Raw genomic sequence first — 18,370 nt, forward strand, 5'->3', positions numbered from 1 at the left:
AACTGACAATTGCTGGAAGCAAAATCTCAACAGACTGAGAAAATGCTCCCCATCTTTTTTTAAAGTGCATCCTCAAAGGTAATATTCTCCTAAACCCTACAGAGGTTAAGTCTATAATTGCCACTGAGAAAGGAAAAGATATGTGTGTTTTCAACTGTGCTTATTTATGATTTATTAACAAAAACCTTAAAGGCCCAGAAGAAATAATGGCAATCTCTGATTCTAACTTTCCCCCTACTTATAAAACATTTCTGAGTCAGGTACTCACTAAGCACTTAGTACGCGTTTCTCTTTGAATCCTCACCTAAACCTGTGAAGTCAGTACTGTTATTGTAGTAGGCAGACAGCCATGAGCAGGGTAGGAAGGATAGGACAGGTGCTGAAGGTCACTAGGGTGGAAAGCCCCAGGGGCCCAGCAACGGACAATTGTAGGGTGGGACCTTGCCTCCGGGGTGACTTTTCCTCCCCTTTCATATCACTAGTCTTGAGGTTTAGACCCTCTGACCTTTCATCTCACTAGCCACATGGTAGAGCCCCTTAGAGAAGGAACAAGCGGCTGGAGAATAGCCTCATACAAGCCCTGCACCACCACTCCCTGAAGCACTAAGGCCTAGAGATGACATCTATGCCTCAGCTGTGTTTAAGTCCAGGCCTAGAAAAGCAGCGAGGCCGGGCACAGCGAGGCCATGGCTGACATCAGGAGGAAATGCTATGACTAAAGACCCCTGCCCTGGTGCTGACAATTCAGTGGAGACCGAGACCCTGAAAGGATACACCTGGAAAGCTGATGAATATTCTATTGAGATACTCTCCTGGGACCTCCCCTTAAAAGCCCCTAGGACAGAGGAGGACCCTGAAAGGCTGTCTCTAGAACACCCTCTTCTTCCCTGAGGTGTGTATATCCTTGCTTGCTTTCTCCTAAATTCTAAGGGCCCTTCTTTTGCCTCTGTAACTTTTCTGAGCCCACACAGCCCAGCTGGCTCACTTTTTTTTTTTTTTTTTTTTACCTCTGTGACTTTCTAAATAAACTTTAGCTTGTATTTGAGTCTTGGCTCTGAATTTTTCTTAGCCAGAACTCAAGTACAGTACCAAGGTTGCTGAACAAAGCAACAAGGAGTGGCAAATCTATGTCAGAAGAAGAGTTCGCCATGGTGACTATGACAAACTGGAAGTGCTCAGCCCAGCTCAAAACCCAGCCAATTGTTACCATAATGGGAGATGGTCCACATCTTTCCTTTTTTGGAGAGAAGCCAAACATTATAAATTATATGTAAATTCTCCTGATTTTAAAATACTAGTGGCTTATTCAAATGTTTAGAAAAAGCCCTTTGTGAGGCCAGCAAAATACTCCCGCAGGCTAGATATGACGTGAGGGCCTCCAGGTTGGGATTCCTGCTCTCCTTTGCTTCTCGCCTGAAGTCCTCATAAAGGAAAAGGAAAAGGGACATAAGTCCTTGGTTCTCAGACTGTCTGGATTTGGTACCCACATGCAGCCTTAACATCAGATTCTGGGACTCTTCACCAAACTCTGAGTCAGGAACACTGGGCACACCGGAGATGCTCAAAACTTACCACACCAGCGTTTGTGCGTAGATCAGTTCTAGGACGTTCCTGGCGATGTCAAACTCCTGTAAGCCAAGGCTTGTGATAAATTGCATCCCAATGATTCTGTGAAAACATACTGAGCTTAGCACCCAAACCATCAACTCCTTCCTTCAAAAGAGTCCCCACAATCAACAAGTGAGACCCTCACCAGTTTGGAATAAAGTCATAAGTTTCCTTTCAAATTTTTGAAAAGCTCCAAGTATAAGCATGTTATGGAAGAAATAATCGAGGGAATTGAGGGAAAACCGAATTGACACAATGCATTCAAATGGGGATGGGTGGGTCCCGCGAAAGTGGTTCAAAAAATTCTAGGGAACATTACATTCGTTACCTTTTTATTGAAATGATCCCACCTATTATCTTGTTTACACAACCGTTGGCTTATTAAGCCCTTTTTTTCATGACCAAATAAACTCAGTCTCTCCCAACCCAAATAAATTGAACATTTTTTCAATTTTTGGTTACTGCTGTTGAATTAATGGTGTTTTCCTGTTTCCAAATCCACAAGGAAGAAACCAAGGTCCCCATTTATTCTGAAGAAACTTGAGACCACCTTTATTGCTTTATACAGAAGAGTTGTCAATACAAACTGCTGTAAAAAAAGAACACCCCAAAACTTCTCACCTTTACATCTCAAACAGAAGCTGGACTAAAAGTGAGTTTGGGCAGACTGAGAAATTTGGTCATTCAACCTACCCACTGAGGGAAGAATCAGCATTGTATCATGCTGTCTCACCACTGCGGCAGCTTGCAGAGATATGTAAATGTCTATAGGAATGAGATGCTCATCATATTATTAGAAAGAAAGAAAGAAAGAAAGAAAGAAAGAAAGAAAGAAAGAAAGAAAGAAAGAAAAGGAAGGAAAGAAGGAAGGAAGAAAGGAAGAAAGAAAGAAAGAAAGAAAGAAAGAAAGAAAGAAAGAAAGAAAAGGAAGGAAGGAAAGAAGGAAGGAAGAAAGGAAGAAAGAAAGAAAGAAAGAAAGAAAGAAAGAAAGAAAGAAAGAAAGAAAGAAAAGGAAGGAAGGAAGGAAGGAGGAAAAAGAAAGAAAGAAAGAAAAAGAAAGAAAGAAAGAAAGAAAGAAAGAAAGAAAGAAAGAAAGAAAAAGGAGGGAGGGAGAGAGAGAAGAAAGAAAGAAAGAAAGAAAGAAAGAAAGAAAGAAAGAAAGAAAGAAAGAAAGAAAGAAAGAGAGAGAAAGGAGGGAGGGAGGGAAGGAAGGAAGGAAGGAAGGAAGGAAGGAAGGAAGGAAGGAAGGAAGGAAGGAAGGAAGACTACATGTGGGCTGACAATGACACTGCCTCAGTTCTGTACATATGGGTTCTAAAATAAAAATGAGTATATTAACTAAAGTCAATGAAATGAATTATGAGATAAATCTATATGCACTGGCATGGAAAGATGATTAGATTAATAAGAGCAAACTCCACAACAATTTTGCAGTGTGACCCCATTTTTGTCTTTGATAATTATATAGTATACACACACACACACACACACACACACAGCAGTATGTGCATAGAAAAATCTGGAAGGATACACAGAATATAAAAATTATCTATGGTGAGTAAGATCTCAACTGGCTCTCAGTGTTTGTGTTTCATTCTAGAAACTTTTTTCTTTTTTTTAAAGAGAAGGTTGTTAAGGGCCAACTGAAGCAAAAGAACTTTGGCAATGGGACTGTCAGGTCAAGGTGAAACTTCAGTTAATTCAGAAGAAAACAATATCCCAGAGGACAATAGGCAGATTGAGAACAATGCACTCTTAGAGAACATGAGGGACCCATACTTCCTGCTCAGTTAAGAAATGGCTCCAGTTACAACCCTAGGTACTAATCATTCAAGGCAGACAAATATTTACCTCCTCAGGAACTCTCCCAGGAAGGAATCAGCTAAGGAGAACACAAAATCCATCAGAAGGAGCCGGTAGATATCCTGACCAATGAGGGTTTCCCAACACTGCAAGGCAAACAAGAAGGCTGCGGGAAGGGACTGTTGACTTCGCTTAATTTCTATCAGTTCCTGGTACCCTGTACTCATGAAGGCACGGCTGGTGGTTCAGTCTGACAGAGTTCTTAAGTGCCCAAAAAGCAAACCCACTCTTGGCAGAAATGCATCATTAGGCCAAGTTTGTTTCCAGGGTGTTTATTCCTTTTCTGTGATGTTTCTTCCTCCATTAAGGCTTGCCTCCACATGCAACCAAAATTTCCCTTCTCACCCTCTCTCCTTTAAACACTTGTCATTTCTGTCCTATGCCCTCTGGATCCCATTTCTCAGCCAGGCCTAATCAGTTTCTTCATGAGGCATCAATGGCTAATAATACTACCATTCCTTTTGCTTATTATCCTTATGAAAAGTCAATATCTGCTCCATTAAGAAAGTAGCCTAGAAGTGAAGGTTGGATTAGTCAATTTATGAAACTGGCAGTCAGTTAGCCCTGCAGGAAGTTAGTACAATGAGCTGATGGATGGAGGGAGAGCTTTTAGATTTGGCTGAATGAGGAAAGGAAAGTTTTGGATCATGGCCCCAGGATGGGTGGGCAGATGGATGGATGGATGGATGGATGGATGGATGGATGGATGGATGGATGGATGGAGTAATGAATAAATGAATGGACAGAAGAATAACATGATTATTTGCTTTAATATAATAATCAGAAACTCTTGAGAAACTCACTTCCTCCTGGGTGGTCAAAGGCTAAGAAACTGAAGTTAAGGCAGAGCATTATGGAAATCTCACCTCTTCACCAGCCAGGGCCACAATGCTGAGCCAATAGTAACAAAGAATTCCAATGATTGATATTTTCAAAACGATGTTTCTGAATAACAGAAAAGAAAACAACTATCATTACTGTCTGTGGCAGTCATTAGTGCTGTTCACCAATATTTCCTTTTGGGCACAAAGTAGGATGGAAATTCCTGTCCCCTTGTGGTTGAGTGGGGCCATACAGCCAGTTCTGGCAAATGAGTTCTGAGCAAAAGTGATGTGTGTCACTTCTAGGCTGGAGCATTAAAAAGTCAGTAAGACACCCCCACCCTCCATCCCACCCTGAACCTACTGTCTTCCCTCTGGAATGGTCATCAGCAATATTTGAGATGATTGCTGCTCTCTCAGCCTGGATCCATGCATGACTAACATGAGCAAAATACCTCTGCCCATCGATGATGGACATGTAGCATAAGCAAGAAATAAACCTTGTGTTTTGAGCCACTGAGATTTGGGTAAGGGGAGATGTTTGTTACTGCAGCATAACCTCATTTATCTGACTGATATACCCTCTTTTGGTGTATCTCAAAATTATCTGATTTCACTTCTCATTATAATAGCTCCTATTCCTTGGGTGCTACCACAGACAGTACACTGTGCAAAGCACTTTATTAAATCAACCTTTTGGATCTTTACAACTCTTTCATCAAATAAGATAGCATTTTATGCCTGTCTTACCAATGAGGGAACTGAAGCTCAGAGTCATGAAATAACTTGCCCAAGGTCACCCAGCTTGCTAGGGGATGACAAAGATTCAAACTGAGGATCGTCTGATTTCACAGCCTCAGTTTTTAAACTCAGTATTTAAGTCAATCAATACCTGTTGATTTTAATAGGGTGTCAGGATTAGTGTGCCAGGAATTATGTGTCACTAGACCAATAGTTCTCAAAGTTCAGTCCTCAGACCAGCATCATCAACATCATCTGTAAACTTGTTAGAAGGACAAATGTTTAGGCCCCACCCCAGACCTATGGATCAGAAACTCTGGGAGTGGGGCCTAGCAGTCTCTGGTGCATGCCAAAGGTTGAAAGCCATTGTGCTGGACACCACTGTCAAGGAAGGAAATTGAATCTATCTTTTTAAATGCCAGATCCCCAACTTCTTGCCTGTTGCCAAGCCCTACTATGACCCTAATATCTACCAGATTAATACCTTAGTACACTGTGATATTGTGAGTTATAAGAAATACATATTTGGTCTTTGACCCCCAGCTCCTAAAAACTATGGGATTTTTAAGTGAGGAAAGCAATAAAAGTGTCTTTTGTTCTGCTAAGGAGGGACTTTTGGAAGCACTTAGAAGATTGGAACTTTCAGCCTCACTTCCTTGACCTCTGGGGAGGGGAGAGAGGCTGGACGTTGGATCAATGGCTAAGGGCCAGTAATTTAATAAATCACGCCTATGTAATGAAGCTCCATAAAAACCCCAAAGAAGAGGGTTTGGAGAGCTTCTGGACTGGCTAACACGCTGAGTTGCTGGGAGAATGATGAGCCCGAGAGGGCATGGAAGCTCCGCGTCCTTTCCCCACACCTTGCCCCGTGTACCTCTTCCAACTGGGTCTTCCTAAGTTATACCCTTTAGCTTAGAAAAGTTTATCAGAGACAGAAAGATTGTGTATTTCTGAGCTTTCCCATTTTCTCTTCATGTGGAAGAGCTGTCCAATGTTTTGTGAAGCAATACAAATGGCTAATGTATATGAAGAGACAACCTCTCTAGTGATCAGAAAAGTGCAAATTAAATAGCAAAGGCCTCAGATCAAAGTGGCATACTGAGTACATATGTCCACCACATGTTCATCCCAGTTTTATTGAAATGAGAGAAAAGTTAGAAGCTAAAAGATTCATAAAGCAATGAAGAACAAGCAAAGTCATCATGAACAGACCAGAGATGTAGAGAAATGTGTAGAATATAGAAAGCAGAAGTAAAGGGTAAAAAGGCAAAAAGAAGAAAGGGGGTTGATGGAGAAATAAGACTGGAGAAAACTCCAGCTTAAAACAAATTTGGCAGAGGACTGCCTCAGAGGTGGCTGTAGTTCTGGGAATGCTTGGAGCTTAGAGAAAGCCAATACAAAGGTTCTGGAAAGAGCAGCTGGGTGAGTATCACACTGGATGTCAGAAAACTCAGAGCAACACCTGTAGACTCCAGAAGAGGTTAGTTAGAATACAGAGTCTTTGGCTCATCCAAACCCACATGCAAATAGAAAGGCAAAATACAGGTATGTTAGAACATGGAAGTACTTAGAAAGTTGACCATCCCTAGACTGACTCTAAAATAATTTCTCTCCTTATAAGATAAACAGAGGAGGTTGTAAGTAGGATACATTAAGTCAACACTAGTGAGCAAAGAAGCCAGTGGAACTTATTATTAATGCATATGCTAAAAAAACCCAAAAACCCACACATTACTTAATGTGCCACTGAACTGTGCACCTAAAAATGGTTAAAATGGCAAAATTTATTATTTCTACCCCAGTAAAAAAGAAAAAATCCAATTGTTTCTAAGCACAGAGAGAGGCATCTAGTGGGGTGAGGTGGGTAGAAGTGAGGACTCGCTAAGATTTTTCTTCAGGAGAATAATACATATATGGATTAACTCTAAACACTGTCTTAAAAGAGGGGTCAATGAACTTTGTTCTGTGAAGACCCGATAGTATATGTTTTTGGCTCTATGGCCATATAGTCTGTATAGCAACTACTCTATTCTGCTGTTGTAGTGGAAAGTAGCTGTGGACAATATGTCAACAAATGGACATGGCTGTGTTCCAATAAAACTTTATTTATATAAACAGGAGCCTGGCCTGCCAGCTGTAGTTTGTGGTTTGCTAACTCCTGATCTGAAACATAGACATATATACGTGTGTGTGTGTGTGTGTGTGTGTGTGTTTAAAAATATCCTTGTTATACATTTGAGGGTAACTAAAATATGTAAGTGCTGTAGGAAGAAACTAGAAACATTGATGTAAGTATATATTTGCTATCTGTGGAAGGAGCATTCCAGGAAGAAGGAAGGGCCAGTAACAAAGCCAGACATGGATATGCAGCTTGGCATGTTTGTGAGTAAATAGGTTGCCAGCGAGGCTGGGGAAGGGGGAGAAGCGTAGGAAACGAGGTTGGAGAGCTGGCCAGGAGCCTGACTGTGAAGGTCATGAGGAGGCGAGGGCTCTGGAACTGATGATCAGTAAAGAAACTCAGCCTGCATTGTACAGCCCTATTGTTACAAACACCATCACAGCAAAGAACCTGTCAGGGAACTAGCCAAGCAGCAATGAGAACACAATTTGGGTAGTTTTATACCTTGTTTATCAAAACCCTGGGGTCACCTGTAGCATATACAGTGCTTTTGTGGGGATCAAAATAAGGCACCCCCTACCCCCAACCAATGAATTGCCAAAAGCGCTCCCTCCACCTTCATTTGTGTGGTTAAATTATAAAAATGTGCCTCTTCGTCCCAGCTGATGCAGTGGGTACCAGGGCTCACAGTTTGACTCAAATAGATGATTTCAGTCCCCAGACAACGACTCAGCCAGGAACCTTTGTGCAATGTACAACCTTCCCATCTGTACATCTTACAACTGAGAACAATGTTAATCCTTAAGCTGGTAGCAACTGGGAAGGAAAAGCGATTATTTTGAACAAAAGGCAGATGTAACTCAAAACCTGTATTTTCTCTGGGCTCTTTGGCTTTTATGGCTATTAACCAACACCATACAAACACACCATACTTTTGAAATTCTTTCTGGAAAACTTGAGCATAACCCTTTCTGGCTCCCACTCCACTTCCCTCCGTGAAAATGGAGGCTGGCGTTGGGAATGACAGACACACCTACCGGATCAGGAGGACGTAAACTTCCTGCCTGGGTATCTCATAGTGCTCCACCAGGCTGAACATGGAGTAGAAGCGAGGCACCGCCAGGTTGATGCAGGACACAACGAAGGGCAGTAACAGCACCGAGCCAGGGTTCCTGTGGCTCTGCAGGAACTGCGGGGGTTGGAGGGGGGAGAATCTGGTTGCCAACGGTGCACTGGACCCCTCTCTGTCTTGCTCAGAGGACCTCCCATCATGGAAAAAACCCAGAAGTAGTTCCTCTGGGGTTAACTATGAAGTTGCTGGTTACCCTGTGCCAAGCATTCATTACCCACAAGGTAGCATTCATCCTCACTGCAGCCCAGCAGGCTAAGTCTGACTTAACTGCCGGGCAAACCGAGACTCAGAGAAGTGAAGATGCTTGCCCAGCATCACCCAGCTAGGAAGTGACAGATTTGAACCCGGGTCTATCTGACTCAGAAGCCTGACCTCAAAAAGCCATTCTGTGATTTTCTTGCAATGGAATGAGAATGCGCTCCTTGGCTGTTGGAGCAAAAGCTTGAGCCTACTGAGCTCCAGCACAGGGGCTTCCATCCCTGTGGAATATTTCCCCCCCGCTCCTGCGTAGCCTCGTTCATTGTCACCAGGCTTCGCCCGTCCTTGCGTGCTGAATTAGAGGACAGGGAGTCTCTGCTAGCCCGTGCCACACCTTTGTGTGAGGTGGGGAGAGGCACCCCTTCCTTCGCATGGACACAACACCCTGGCGTTCGGCTCGGAGCGGAGCCTGAGCTGCCCCTCTGCCAGACATCCTTGGAGTAAAGGATTCTGTGGATTATCTGATGTCTCAAATCCCCCTTCCTCACCCCAAGGCCTCCATCTACCTCTGGGTGGTTTTGAAAGCACCACTCAAATTTTGGGCAGTATCTTGGGAGCCAGTGTAACAAGTTCCATCCCCTCCCCCATATTTATAAACGTCAAGGTCCAGGGCCAGATAAATAGCTTCACTGAACCTCTTTTCCCTCATCTGTATAATAGGGAGATTGTCACGTAACCTATAGAGACATTGCAAGGACTAAATGAGACCAGTAAGGCATGTCTGACCCCTAAATGACACAGCTCGGGCTCTATTCACATGAAATTGTAGTTTCCAATAAATCTGACCCCTAGAGTTATGGAGAGGGCTGAGCCTGCCTGGCACAGAGCAGGTGTTCAAACAGTGGGAATGATGCCACTTCCACTTCTCTCCTGCCCTGCTGCCTCCGTCACCTCAGGTGGGCACGGAGACGCCTCCGGTGAAGAAGAAACTCAGAAGCCTTCTTTATAGCTGCCTTGTCACAGATTCTACCCTAGCTAGGCCTTGCCAGGCCCCTGAGGACTGTGACTCAACTTCCCCTCTTTCAAAGCCCACCTTAATATAGTTAATGGCAGCTTGGCCGGTGTGGCTCAGTGGTTGAGCATCGACCCAGGCACCAAGAGGTCGACGGTTTCATTCCTGGTCAGGGCACATGCCCAGGTTGTGGGCCAAAATCCCCAGTGGGGGGCACGTAGGAGGCGGCCAATCGATGTTCTCTTATCAATGTTTCTGTCTCTCTCCCTTCCTCTCTCTTTAAAATCAATAAAGAAAAAAATATATATTTGTGTATTTAATGGCAAACCCGTAGAGTTGTGTAATTCCACATCCATATTCTTGCTGGCTTCTCCCTCACTTATTCATCCATTTGTTGAGCACCTACTATGTACTAGGTATTAGACCAGGGTTCTAGCTATAGTCTTTTGAAGAAACAGGGGCATAAACAGATATTTTCAATGCTGTGTGTGACACGTGCACAGGGAAAGCCTGCAGATTAAGAAGCACCCAACTCAGCCTAGTGAGGGTGGTGGCGGCGGCGGTGAGAGAAGGCTTCTGGAGGAAGTGACACCCATGCTGATGTCTAGAGGAGGAAAAAGAGGAGCTTACAAGATGGAGGGAAGTGAGGGGGGTGCATAGAATGGACTGTATGTTTCCCATTTAGAGATGAGGGAAAGCATGGTGTGTTCAGGGAACTATGGACACACCATTTATTGTTGCTGGTGTGCAATATGGGTGGGGTGCTGATGCTAGAGATGTAGGCAGGGTCAGATCATAATAGATCTATCAAGTACTTCACAGAGGATAGATTTCATATTGAGGGTAATGAAAGCCATTTAAAAAAGTGACCAACCTGTACCACTATTCTAGAGGTTGGCAAATGGGCTACATTTAGCCCCAGAGGAGAAAGCTAAAATCTACAGAAAAACAGTACTTTACCCAGGCCACACAGCTAATTCATCTCAGAGTTCATATCACTTAAAAACAAAACAAAACAAAACTGCCCGGCTGGTGTGGCTTAGTGGTTGAGCATCAACCCATACACCAAGAGGTCTCCTGTTTGATTCCTGGTGAGGACACACCACATGCCCAGGTTGTGGGCCAAATCCCCAGTGGGGGGCATGCAGGAGGCAGCCAGTCAATGTTCTTTCTCATCGATGTTTCTATCTCTCTCTCCTTCTCTCTCCTTCTCTCTCTCAAATCAATAAAGAAAAAAAATAAAACAAAACAAAACAAAACTAGCATTCTTTCATCACCCCCAGTACCGGACACTGGGCAGCCTCTCCACATAACTTTTCTTCAGTCCTGACCACACACCTACAAAACCAAGCATGATCATTCCTATTTCACAGCTGAGGAAGCTGGGGCTCAGAAGGATTAAATCATTTGCTGTCCATTAGATCACAACACTTAGTGAGCGTCTACATCGTGCCAGCGGCTGTGGGACGCATCAAGGATATAATAATAAATGAAGAAACCAGAACTGATCCCAGCTCTGCAGCCAAAGTTCACCTCTCTCCACTAGCCCAGAGCATCTCACTAAGCCACGCACACACATCACCTGGGGACGTTGTTAAGATGCGATTCTGAGTCCATGGGGCTACAGGAGGGACCTGAAATTCTGCCTTTTTTTTTTTTAATCCTCACCTGAGAATATTTTTCCCACTGATTTTCAGATAGAGTGGGAGGGAGGGAAAGAAACATCGATGTGAGAGAGACACACCGATTGGTTGCCTCCTGCACGACTCTGACCAGGGCCAGGCACTGAACCACAACTGAGGTACGTGCCCTTGACCAGAACCGAACCTGAGACTCTTTGGTCCACGGGCTGATGCTCTAACCGCTGAGGCAAACCGGCCAGGGCAAGAGCTCCTGCGTGTTTAAACACATTTCCAGCTGATGCTGATGGACCCAGTTTGAGTAGCAGGGTCTACTTCACTCTCCCCTCCAGCACCCCACCCCTTCACCTGGTTCTCTGTGCTCTGGCACTCTGGTTACCTCTGAGTTGTTCACAGCCAGGTAATAAACAGCGACACAGCAGGTGGTGGCCACTCCAGTAGAGACCACCCAGGCTGCCAGGTGGATAGACAAGCGGGTCAGCTGCTGATTGAGCGTTAACCTGACATTCTCCTGACGGATTTCTGACAGGTTCTCCTACGAATACAAGAAAGTCACATTGGCCCACAGACCCCTCCCCCTGCCCAAGTGAATACTCTTCACTCCCAGAGACACAAATCCACCCCAGATCCACAGGTGAGAGAGAGGGAAAGTTCATGATGAACATGGATTATGGGAGACCCGATGGGAAAATCTCAAAGGGGCAAGGACCCCCATCACTGCACCAAATGCCTTCTTTATCTTAGAGGAACAGATAGGACCAGCAGATTGAGAACGTGCTTCTGAGGAAAGGACATGGAGGTCACAAAACTCTTGAAGAATAAAAAGTTAACATCTGCAATCCTCTTGACAAAATCCCTTGGTTTATGCATTTGGGGCCAGGTGGTTCTGTGCTGAGGCAGCTGTCCTGTGCCTTGCAGGGTGTTTAGCTGCACCCACCCACCAGGTGCCAATCGCACCTCCTCCCTAATTGGGTAACAACCAAACAAGTCTCCAGACATTGCCATATATTCCCTGAAGGGCAAAACTGTCCTGGGTTGAAAACCACTGGAAAAAATTTTAAACCTGGAACTATGAGGTCAAGAAGTATTTGCACTGAGCATTTTGTAAAGTGTCCAACTGCCCTCCAGTAAGCTTGTATCAATTACAAAACCACCGAGTCATGTGAAAATGTCCATTTCCCTACATCATCACAAGCACCTGGCATTAGGAATATTTTTTTGTGTTTTGGGGGTGTTTTCTTTTTTTGCCAATCTCATGGGAAATACGGAAACAATTCATTATTACTTTAAGACAAGTTACAAACATACCAAAGGAGAGGAGACTGTCTGAGGAAGGTGTAAAAAGCAGGTGTGCCTTACCCTTAACTCAGTGCTAAGGTTCTTCTGTTTTAGCTTCACAGCTCTTTCGTGAGTGATGGTGAAGTCCCAGCAGAAAACAAGTTTAGTGATCCCTCTGGAGTAAATGTGGGGGTTAATGAAGTTGTTCCGGAAATACCTGGCCATGCTGGAGAAAGCAGAAACCAAAATTCCCAAGGGTTATTAGGACAAGCATTGAGGAGTGCATGGATTAAAACAAAGTCCTATCTTTTTTATTTTATTTTTTCCTTTATTGATTTTAGAGGGAGAAAGAGATAGAAACCTTGAAGAAAGAGAACATCGATTGGCTGCCTCCTGCATACCCCGCACTGGGATCAGGCCCACAATCTAGGCATGTGTCCTGACCGGGAATCAAACCGGTGACCTCTTGGTGCATGGGTTGACGCTCAGCCGCTGGACAACAAAGTCCTATCTTTAACAGGGAAAGGTAACATGGAAGAGTCAGCTCCAAGTTCTTCTGTGTGATCACAATGCTCTGGCTTTGGGATCTGCCAGGCCTGACTTACACTCCTAAATTGCCAGCTGGGTGATTTCAGTCATATTTATTATTATTATTATTATTATTTTTTATCCTCACCCGAGGATATTTTTCCATTTTTTGTTCAGATAGAGTAGGGAGGGAGAGAGAGAGAAACATCAATGTGAAAGGGACACATCGAGTGGTTGCCACCCGCACAACCCAACCAGGGCCGGGGACAGACTACAACCGAGGTACATGCCCCTAGGGGGAACCGAACCCGGGTCTCTCTGAACCACAGGCTGACGCTCTACCACTGAGCCAAACCAGCCAGGGCCATTTTTTTTTTTTAATCCTCACCTCAGGTTATTTTTACATTTATCTTCAGACAGAGTGGGAGGAGGAGGAGAGAGAGAGAGAGACATCGATATAAGAGAGACACATCCATTGGTTGCCACCTGCACGACCACAACCGAGGTACATGCCCTTGACCAGAATCAAATCCAGGACTCTTTGGTCCACAGGCCGATGCTCTAACCACTGAGCAAAACCGGCCAGGGCTGATCTCAGTCATTTTTAACTGCTCTAAGCCTCAGTTTCCACATCTATATAATGGGGATAATAATAGTACTTACCTCAGAGTTATTATGAGAGGTGTGTTAGTTTCTTATTGCGGCCTAACAAATTGCCCAAAACTTAGTGGCTTAAAACAACACAAATTTATTCTCTTACTAGAAGTCAAACATCAGAAATGGATCTAAAAATCAAGGTGTCAGTAGGGCTGTATTCCTGGAGGCTCTAGTGGAGAATCTGTTTCCTTGCCTTTTCCAGCTTCTAGAAGCTGCCTGCATTCATTGACTTGTGGCCCCTTCCTCCATCTTCAAAGCCAGCAGAGTAACATCTTACACTCTCTGACTTTGACCCTCTTGCCTTCCACTTCTAAGAACACTTGTGAGTCCAACCAGAATGGCTCAGAATGGCATGAGCATCAACCCATGCACCAAGAGGCCACTGGTTTGATTCCCGGTCAGGACACCTGCTCAGGTTGTAGGCCTGATCCCCAGTGGGGGGCATGCAGGAGGCAGCCAATCAATGTTCTCTCTCATCGATGTTTCTGTTTCTCTCTCCTTACTTCCTCTCTCTCTAAATTCAGTAAAGAAAAAGAAAATTAAAAACAAAAAACACTTGTGATTACACTGGTCTAATCTGGATAATCCAGGGTAATTTTCCCATTTTAAGATACTTAACCACATCTGCAAAGTCCCTTTTGTTAGGTAAGGCAACATATCCACAGGTTCAGGGGATTAGAATGTGGGCATCTTTGGGAGGAGAGAGGCCGACCACAAGAATCAATATAATGCTTAGAGCAATTACTCAGTAAAGACAGCTGTTATTATCATGGAGTTGTCAGGAGGACTCAATGAAATCAGGCTCAGGATAAATAAATACTGAATAAAATGGAAACTCCCTTTCCAAAATGTGCCACCACTGAGTAACAGCAGCTTAGAAAGCATTTCCTAGTTTGATAGGACAAAACAAACAAACAAACAAACAAACAAACAAAAACACCTCATTTTATTTTGCATTATCATGCTTACCATGAGGTCATTATGGGCTGAATTGTGTCCCTCCCAAATTTCATACGTTGAGGTTCTAACACCCAGTACCTCAGATGCCAACTATATTTGGAGATGGGACCTTTACAGATGTAATTAAGTTAAAATGAGGTCATTAAGGGTGGGTCCTAATCCAATATGACTGATATCCTTATAAGAAGAGGAAATTAGGATTCAGACATGGACAGAGGGAAGACCATGTGAGGACACAGAGAAGACGGCCACCTACACACCTACAAGCCAAGGACAGAGGCCTCGGAAGAAGTCAACGCTGCCAACACCCTGATCCTGGACCTCCAGCCTCCTGTTGCTTAAGCCCCCCAGACCCAGCAAACTAATACAGAGGTTGAACATCTATACTTCCTTCTTGACAATTATCATTTGACAGTCGTCCATCCTGTCTGTTTGATCATATAACTACTTGTGTCATTGAAACTTTGTGATCAGATTAACCAATTTCTTTCAAAGAACACAAAAACCTCCCTCCTCTGTCCGAACTCATATTTCATGTTGCAGGACAAGGAATGATCAGACCAATTACAGAGAAACTATTTCCTGGGTAACTTTGAGTCACTTGAATTTTGCCTAAATCTAAAAAGAGCTTAGAGTCGGGAAATGCAGACACTTCATACCTGAAGAGCAAACTGAAAAAGCAGATGATCAAACAGGCTGCGATGGTGAAGATGTAGGCCAGCTGCATGTCGTAGGATGCGCCACCGCTCCCATGCTGGATCGTAGAATTGGTGTAAAAGCCATAGTACATCACCGTGTCACTAAAATAACCCTGAAAGAGACAATAAACCCTAGGTCAGGTGGGTCTCTTGAGAAAATGATGGATGACTGTTGACCTCTTTTGTCTTCTCGAAGCTCGGGCCAGTCAATTTCGGTGTTTTGTTTGCAAGGAAAGGAGCATCCAAGGCAACTGAGAACCTAGTCATTTTACCCCAAATCAGCATAGCTTTACAATAGAGGGACCCAGCTAGGACCACCAGGACCCAGGGACCCAGCGAAGCATGACTGAAAGCAGGATGCACCTTGAAGGAATTCAGCGAAACGTCCTGATGTCTGTGATCTCCTGCAAAGTGCCTTCCAAAATAACAAGATACAACAAATATGGCAAAATGTTAACAATTTTACATTTACATAGTGTGTATGTGAATGTTTATCATACTGCTTTTTATTTTTCTGTATTTTTGAAAATTTTTATAATAAAATGTTTCATTTATACAGATACACAAAATATACATAGTAATGAGAAAAAATGACACAATAATTCCATTTAAATGTATCTATCCCAAGGAAAAAAAATTAACAGAAAAACGAAGAAAAAAAAGACAAATAGCAAGATCTTACTTTGAACATTCCATTGCAAGAGTCAGCAAACTTTTTTTTTATTTTTTATCCTTATTCGAGGACACTTTTTCATTTTTTTTATTCAGATAGAGTGGGAGGGAGAGAGAGGAAGAGAGAGAGAGAAACAGCGACGTGAAAGAGACACATCAAGTGGCTGCCACCCGCACGAACCAACCAGGACCGGGGACAAACTACAACCGAGGTAGGTGCCCTTAGCGGGAACCGAACCTGGGTCTCTCTGGACTGCAGGCCGATGCTCTAACCTCTGAGTGAAACCAGCCAGGGCAAACTTTTTTCTTTTTTAATCCTCACCCAAGGACATGCTTTTTATTGATTTTGGAGAGTGAGGAAGGAAGAAGGAGAGAGAGAGAAAAAAAACATCAATGTGAGAGTGAAATATCGATCAGTTGCCTCCTGACTGGGGATTGAACTCACAATCTGGGTATGTGCCCTGACTGGAAGCGAAGCCACAACCTTTCAGTTTATGGGGCAACACTCCAACCACATCGGCCAGGGCAGCAAACCTTTTCTGTAAAGGGCTAGATAGTAAATGGCAGGCCTATACAACAGCGACAGCAATATCTCACCTCTGCCGACATAGCAGAAAAGCAGCAGAGACAGGCAAACAAAGGAGTGAGGCCGTGTTTCGAAAGAACTTATGGATACTGAAATATGAATTTCATATGATTTTCATGCTTCTCAAAATATTGTCCTTCTTTCGATATTTTTCAAGCATTTAAAAATGTAGAAACCAATCTTGGTTCGCAGACTGTACAAACAGATGGCCGGCCAGATTTGGGCTGTAGTTTGTCCATCCCTGGTCTACAGAATCTCAGTGGCAGAGATCTTTCCCAGAAGACGAACTCACAAGGTAGGGGCTATGTGCTTCAATAAAGAGCTAGGTAAATAAATTGTGGTTGCTATTAAATACAACAATGTGGACCTATATAGATATCTAAGGCACACAGTAAAGCAAAAATGTTGCAAAATAAAACCTATAGTATCCTATCCTCTTTTTATTAAATAAAAGTCTCTCTCTGTCTACCTACCTACCTACCTACCTACCTACCTACCTACCTACGTATGTCTCTATGCTTGTATGGAAGTGAAACAGTAGACAAAGATACCCTTTGAACCGGGGAATTAGACAAGGGAAGAAGACTTCTCTTCGTTTGTTCTCCTCTGTAGTAAGAATTTTTCAAAAGAAGCATTATATTTTGTAGAAAAAAAAAACAACAAAGAAGGAAAGGTAGATCTATGAACACCTACATGAGACATCCACCACAAATTAGGTGAAGAAAGCAAGTCATAGGCTATATATATGACTAATTCATCTTTTGTTTAAAAAGGGACAAGGAGGCATTTGTATAATGCAAACTGTTACCTCTGGAGACAGAAGGTCTACTATGTTAGGAATATGTTTCTTTGGGGTAAAAAAAGAAAAATGTTATTTAAACACCCACTTGCCCCATCAATTGACTCCCAGGAAAAGGTGACATGGAGAACTTACCGCCCCAGTGAAAAATTCCAGTCCTGTGAATTGGAGAGTGTTCCTTCCGGCCACGGTAAACTGAGGGATTATGATGAAGCTGAAGGTCACAATGAATGAGAAAATGTTGAACTTCAAAAGCCACCTCAGAAAGTTGAAGTAGGACAGGACGCTGGTTCCAAACTTGCCTCCGATGACCTTGAACGTCTTCTGCCACAGGCTGATGGAACTGAGCAGCTCCGACAGGATGTTCTTGGATCTCCGATATGCCTGGGGTTAGGACAAGGCTTGACATTCCCGCAACAAATATCTCCTGAGCAGGTCCCACAATAGTGAAAATGGACACTGTTTCTAGAGCATTACCACGTGCCAGGCACCTCACTAGGCATTTGCAAATGTCCTCTCATTTAATTGTAGGGCCACCCCTAAGTGAGGGCATTATTGTTTTCCCAGGTTTGCTATTGAAGGCGACTCTCACAGTGGCTACATTGCCCAAATAACTCAGATCTTTGCACACCCACCTGGTTTCCCCACACCTACACTGACCCAATTTTTTGGTTTTCACTGAAACAGCCCTAAAGTTGGTTCCTCTTCCCCATGGGTCTCCTTTCACCCCCCACTTCTCCCCTCCCTGTTTTCACGCACTTGTGCTCATGTTTGTGACTGCAGTGAAGGCTGACTTACCAGTGAAATGGAGTTCACACAGTGAGTGCAACAGCTGAGCTCAAAGATATGACGGGACTGCTTACTCTTCTCCTTGTCAACCAGTTTCCTGTGGGGGACGGCAGAAGAAAGTGAGAGAGACAGATGCTGGGATGCATTCAGTCCCAAAATATTCACTGAGCACCTGCTACATGCCACGCACAGTTCCAGGTGGAGATAAAGAGACCGATTTCAAAATAAATAACATGAATCACTACTACATTAAACCCCAAAACAAGTAA

At 43.7% G+C, this 18,370-nt stretch overlaps 1 protein-coding gene across 1 annotated transcript in view; it reads right to left on the reverse strand.

The window, feature by feature from the left end:
• TMC5 (transmembrane channel like 5) overlaps positions 1 to 18,370 on the reverse strand; it is a 43,247-nt gene that overhangs the window by 9,827 nt on the left and 15,050 nt on the right. The window contains exons 7-15 of the mRNA XM_036279794.1: positions 18,111 to 18,198; positions 17,448 to 17,696; positions 15,217 to 15,368; positions 12,494 to 12,638; positions 11,514 to 11,669; positions 8,190 to 8,341; positions 4,338 to 4,416; positions 3,460 to 3,557; positions 1,573 to 1,668 (exon numbers count right to left, since the gene is read on the reverse strand). Of these exons, the coding sequence (XP_036135687.1) occupies positions 1,573 to 1,668; positions 3,460 to 3,557; positions 4,338 to 4,416; positions 8,190 to 8,341; positions 11,514 to 11,669; positions 12,494 to 12,638; positions 15,217 to 15,368; positions 17,448 to 17,696; positions 18,111 to 18,198 (1,215 nt within the window). The remainder of the gene's footprint in view (positions 1 to 1,572; positions 1,669 to 3,459; positions 3,558 to 4,337; positions 4,417 to 8,189; positions 8,342 to 11,513; positions 11,670 to 12,493; positions 12,639 to 15,216; positions 15,369 to 17,447; positions 17,697 to 18,110; positions 18,199 to 18,370) is intronic.

This window comes from Molossus molossus, unplaced genomic scaffold, assembly GCF_014108415.1.
Source record: "Molossus molossus isolate mMolMol1 unplaced genomic scaffold, mMolMol1.p scaffold_m16_p_3, whole genome shotgun sequence".
Taxonomy (NCBI): domain Eukaryota; kingdom Metazoa; phylum Chordata; class Mammalia; order Chiroptera; family Molossidae; genus Molossus; species Molossus molossus.